This window comes from Nomascus leucogenys, chromosome 1a (genome assembly GCF_006542625.1).
Source record: "Nomascus leucogenys isolate Asia chromosome 1a, Asia_NLE_v1, whole genome shotgun sequence".
Lineage (NCBI taxonomy): Eukaryota > Metazoa > Chordata > Mammalia > Primates > Hylobatidae > Nomascus > Nomascus leucogenys.
In genome coordinates, this window is record NC_044381.1 from 49,999,684 (window position 1) to 50,005,683 (window position 6,000).

Here is a 6,000-nt window from a genome sequence, read left to right on the forward strand (position 1 = left end):
CTCAGGATACATGTATTAATGTCAAATTTGGAACTGTTGTTTTAGAGTGTACCTTACTGGTAAAATTGTTACATCAGTAACAGATAACACTTGGTTAGGTGGAATATGTGGCTTTTTACCATATCCATGTCGTAAGAATTGTGTCTTTGGAGGTTGTGTCTTAGAAATAATACTTTATCTTCTGTTGGAGAAGGGGAATAGTTGTGGCTTCCAAAGTAGCTCCTGATTTTCTTCCATTACGAAAATGGCTTTCATAATGGATTTAGGAGGAGGTCAAGTAATGATTTGCACACTAGGTTTGCTGTCAAAGAGGAGATACTTGTGTTTATTTTGGGAAAGAAATTATGGATTACCAGTGTCCAGGAGTAAGGTTTTAGATTTTCTCCAGAAGCATAACAAAAGATTTAAAAATTTACCTTCACTGATTTTAATTCCTTTGTAACCACTAGTTTTCTTTCTTCCTTAGATGCAGAATCCTGATACACTATCAGCAATGTCAAACCCTAGAGCAATGCAGGCCTTGTTACAGATTCAGCAGGGTTTACAGACATTAGCAACGGAAGCCCCGGGCCTCATCCCAGGGTACGCTTATTTGGGGAAGATAATGAAAGTGTATAATGGTTACTTTCTCTGAGAATTTCAGATTTAGTATTATTCTGCCTGCCTTTTTTTTTTTTTTTTTTTTTTTTTTGTGGGAGACAGAGTCTCGCCCTTCACCTAGGCTATGAGTGTGGTGGCACAGTCGTGACTCACTACAGCCTCGACCTCTTGGGCTCAAGGGATTCTCTCACCTCAGCCTCCCAAGTAGCTGGGACTGCAGGTGTGCACCACCACACCCAGCTAATTTATATATATATTTTGTTGTTGTTATTGTTTTTAGAGATGGGATTTTGCCATGTTATCCAGGCTGGTCTCAAACTTCTGGGCTCAAGCGATTTGGCCTCCCAAAGTGGGATCAGAGGCATGAGCCATAGCACCTGGTTCTCCCCCACCGTTTTTATTTATTTATTTACTTACTTATTTATTTATTTAGAGATGGGTTTTTGTTCTTTTACCCTGGCTGAACTTGAACTTCTAAGCTCAGGTGATCCTCCCACCTCAGCCTCCCCAGTAGCTGGGACACAGTGCCTGGCTATGATTGTTTTTAAGTCAGGGTTTTCAAAGTTAAAAATGATTATTATTATTTTTTAAGTTCCTTTTAGAGATAGTCTCACTCCATCGACCAGACTGGAGTGCAGTGGCCCAATCTCAGCTTACTTCAGCCTCTACCTCCTGGGCTAAAGCAATCCTCTTACCTCAGCCTGCCAAGTAACTGATACTACAGGTGTGCACCAGCACACCCAGCTAATTTTGTTTTTATTTTTTGTAGAGATGAAGTCTCAACAATGTTGCCTAGGCTGATCTCAAATTCCTGGGCTGCTGGGATCATCGGTCTCCCAAAATGAGCCACTGTACCAGGCCAAAAGGGCTTATTTTAAGAAGATGGCTTAGCTTATATTATATTAAAATGTAACTGATATACGGACTGGCTTCTGGTTTTGCAGGACTTTAGGATATTTCCTATTTGTGCTTTCTTTAGGTTTACTCCTGGCTTGGGGGCATTAGGAAGCACTGGAGGCTCTTCGGGAACTAATGGATCTAACGCCACACCTAGTGAAAACACAAGTCCCACAGCAGGAACCACTGAACCTGGACATCAGCAGTTTATTCAGCAGATGCTGCAGGCTCTTGCTGGAGTAAATCCTCAGGTATCGGTTCTTTTCCATTCAGGTTTTGTATTCCTTAATGTTGGAAATTTAGAAATTTCCAAGAAGAAGGAAAAAGGGGGAAAAAAGGAAAGCAGTAGTTCTTAGGTGTTTAGATTAATGAAAAATACAGTCTTAAGGATATTGAATAAGAAAACAGGCATTACAAAAATTGTTGACTTTGGTGCTGAGGCACTAAAGGAAACATTGTTACGGTTATAGAGAAGACATGCTACAACCTAAAGTCTTATTTTTTAGAAATTGCCTTTAAAAATGCATTTTTTTTTGTTCCTATTTGAAAATCATTTGAAATAGATTTTGCTTTAAAAAAGTTCTTAGGGAGGAATGGAAACTTGATTATCCCAAGTACCTCCAGGGCAACTGTATTCTAGTCTGTCTTTTGACTGGAAAAAAGTCCTAACTACCTTACTCCACCCATGACACCACCTCCTGCGGTAGCTTGTGTTACATATATATATATCTCGTAAATATGGCTAAAGAATATGGACCCCCTAATAATGTGCTTGCATCTACAAACATACATTGGCTTTACTAATAGTGTGCCATTATATAAAGATGATCGCCAGTTTAAACCTGTTTTATTAGGTTGTCCCCAAACTTCTTAATGTCTCAAGGTCTGTTAGGTGCTTTCTGTTTTCTTTTCTGGGTTTCTTTTTTCTTTCCCTTTCCCCTTTCCTTTTCCTCCTTCCTGTTCCCTTTTCCCTTTCCTCTTCCCCTTCCACCTTTCCCCTTTTTCCCCTTTCCCCTCTTTGCCTTTCCTTTTTTTTATTCTTTCCCTTTCCCTTTCGACAAAGTGCCCAGGCTGGGTGCAATCACAGCTCACTGCAACCTGCACCTCCTGGGCTCCAGCAATGTTCCCACCTCAGCCTCCGGAGTAGCTGGGATTACAGGCGCAGATCACCACACCTGGCTAATTTTTGTATTTTTTGTAGAGCTGGGGTTTCACCATGTTGCCCAGGTTGGTCTCAAACTCCTGAGCTCAAGCGATCTCACCCGCCTTGGACTCCCAAAGTGCTGGGATTACAGGCGTGAGCCACTGTGCCCGGCCTGCTTTCTGTTTTCAAGCCTTACTAAATATTATAAATAGGGTAGGGTTCTGTCTCATACATATCTGTATTCCCGATAAGCTAGTGTAGCATAGTTTCTGGCTCGTGGTAGGTACTCAGTAAATATTCATGGAATAAATAAGAAAGAAGGATTTGGAGTATTAGAATTAATTGTTACATAAGTTAACTTACAAGCCTCCAAATTATCAAGTAGGCCTAGGATTGAATGGTCATTTATATGGGGATTTTTTTTTTAACTTCATTTCTGAAGAAAAGATTTGATGCTGCTGAATTCTCAGAATTAAGAGTATAATTTTGGGCCTGAAACTGAAGCTCTTTTCTAAGAATTGACTGTCCAGTGCAAAAGTTAAACTCACATTCATTCGAAGAATCATTGAAGCTTTAGGATTTTATACATGAGGATACCAGCTTTTATAGTTACTCAGTTGGTGAGTAGCTACACAAATCATCTAATTCTGAACTATTTGTGTGTATATATATATACATACAGGTTTTTCTGCATGTACATGATCCTCTAAAATAATGGTTGATGTTTATTAAGCTTTTTTCCCCCTCCCCCAAAGTAGAGTCGTGATCTATTTGACATGATTATTTAGGTATAAACTAGACTATTTAAAATAAAGTGCTAATGGACTTTTAAATATGTTGGATAAGTTTCAAGAGGTGGGCAGTGTTTTTAAAGCTCAGTAGATCAGCATATGTTATAAAAAAGCAATTAAAAAATTTTAAAAGTCAGTCATGTGTGGCAGGGACTGGCTTCCTTTAGAGTTGGATTAATTTTTTTTTTTCTTTAATAGCTACAGAATCCAGAAGTCAGATTTCAGCAACAACTGGAACAACTCAGTGCAATGGGATTTTTGAACCGTGAAGCAAACTTGCAAGCTCTAATAGCAACAGGAGGTGATATCAATGCAGCTATTGAAAGGTTACTGGGCTCCCAGCCATCATAGCAGCATTTCTGTATCTTGAAAAAATGTAATTTATTTTTGATAACGGCTCTTAAACTTTAAAATACCTGCTTTATTTCATTTTGACTCTTGGAATTCTGTGCTGTTATAAACAAACCCAATATGATGCATTTTAAGGTGGAGTACAGTAAGATGTGTGGGTTTTTCTGTATTTTTCTTTTCTGGAACAGTGGGAATCAGTGCTTTTCATTTAAGGCTACTGCATGCATCACTTCTGCATTTATTGTAATTTTTTTAAAAATCACCTTTTATAGTTGGGTGACCAGATTTTGTCCTGCATCTGTCCAATTTATTTGCTTTTTAAACATTAGCCTATGGTAGTAATTTATGTAGAATAAAAGCATTAAAAAGAAGCAGATCATTTGCACTCTATAATTTGTGGTACAATATTGCTTATTGTGACTTTGGCATGCATTTTTGCAAACAAAATGCTGTAAGATTTATACTACTGATAATTTTGTTTTATTTGTATACAATATAGAGTATGCACATTTGGGACTGCATTTCTGGAAACATACTGCAATAGGCTATCTGAGCAAAACACCTGTAACCAAAAAAGTGAAGTTAAGAAAATACTCTTAAAGCTGAGTATTTCCTAATTGTATAGAATCTTACAGCATCTTTGACAAACATCTCCCAGCAAAAGTGCCGGTTAGTCAGGTTTGTTGAAAATATAATAGAAAAGCTGATTCTGGTTATCTCTTTAAGGACAATTAATTGTACAGACACATAATGTAACATTGTCTCAACATTCATTCACAGATTGACTGTAAATTACCTTAATCTTTGTGCAGACTGAAGGAACACTGTAGTATACCCCAAAGTGCATTTGCCTAGGACTTCTCAGCTTCTCCCATAGGTAGTTTAACAGGCATTAAAATTTGTAATTGAAATGTTGCTTTCACTGAAAAAGTGTCTTGATGTTTCAGTTATTTTTAATCGCCATAAAAAAATAGAACTATCTTTTGGATTTGTCTGTTTTCTCATGCACAGGCAATACACAAATTTAAAATGAGTTGTGAGCCAATTGTTTCTGAAGTGTTTTGGTAGTTCTATTAAGAAATAGTTAAATATTGTGCTTTTCAGAGCCTCAGAGAAAGGGGGACGGGGTGGGGGGGGGCGGGGCAGCGGAATCTGTCCTGGATGGGGCCAGCTTAAATAATACTGGCAACCAAGATTCTGTTAGGATTTCTGTGCATATAGTGTAGTAAAGAAGTATCATTCAGGGGTGAAAAACAAAGAGCCGTTTTAATAATGTTGAGTACATTTGGCTGTTTTATAGCCTTTTTCTTCCCTCCCCAAAGAATTCTGTTTGCCTAACTCCCAAACTGTTGGGGTGGTACATTCCTTTAGGACCAATTAAAACATAATTGAGGGTCAGTGATACATTTGGCTGACTCTGGTTCAGTATTCTCTTAGGTGATTATATTCTTTCATGTACAGTTACAGGAAATTAAAATGTTAAAGTAACCTAAAATGAATTCAGACCAATAAAATCAAGGGAAATACAAGTTGATTGCATTACTTCTGTACGTTGCTTGCTATTAAAAAGGTTAAGAGGCCAGGTTACCCACCAGTCCATGCACTGTTCTGACACTTTCCCTAGGAGGAAAACAAGTACAAAGGTTACAGTGGAGGCATGAGTAGAGGAGATTGTTAAGAAGGGTATTCATGTGTCTTTGCTCTTTCTGCTTTATGCCTCAGTTTGGTTTAAAAACTTCTGTACTGGCAAATGGTGGTATTCAATGTGGGATAGTGTCATAACTAATTTGACAATTTATTAATCACAAAATAACAATAAATCTCTAGCTTTTACACTTGATTTGTCTTGCCTCTTTTGTAGAAAGAAAAAAAGTCTTTAACTTTTGTTAACCATGTGTTTTAAAGGCTATTGGAGTTGATTTACCCCAGATTTTGTCACATTTTACATTCTTTATTTTTCAGGTTTTCCAATTAAAATGTCACAGTCTTTTGTGGTGTGATAAAAAGATAGCACACTGGGAAGGTAGGTGACTTGAGCTCCACTTTTGATCTTGGTACTTGACTAGTTATGTGACATTGAGACGTCATGATTTCTTTATTATACATGTGATGGTGAGCCTTATAGGTGCGCTGGACTGGGCGATAGGCTCTGAAGTACCTTTAAGCTACTGCAGTGGTATGGTTTTTGTTTTTAATATGTTTACCTTTAGGTCTAAG

General features: G+C 37.8%; 1 protein-coding gene across 2 annotated transcripts in view; it reads left to right on the plus strand.

Moving 5' to 3' along the window:
* Nucleotides 1-5,623, plus strand: part of UBQLN1 (ubiquilin 1) — a 48,474-nt gene extending 42,851 nt beyond the window's left edge. The window contains exons 9-11 of one of the 2 annotated variants that reach the window (XM_003267455.3): nucleotides 467-582; nucleotides 1,580-1,748; nucleotides 3,631-5,623. In XM_003267455.3, the coding sequence (XP_003267503.1) occupies nucleotides 467-582; nucleotides 1,580-1,748; nucleotides 3,631-3,783 (438 nt within the window). In that variant the 3' untranslated portion in view covers nucleotides 3,784-5,623. The remainder of the gene's footprint in view (nucleotides 1-466; nucleotides 583-1,579; nucleotides 1,749-3,630) is intronic. The other variant, XM_003267456.4, reaches the window with a different exon arrangement.
* The last annotated feature ends 377 nt before the right edge of the window (nucleotides 5,624-6,000 follow it).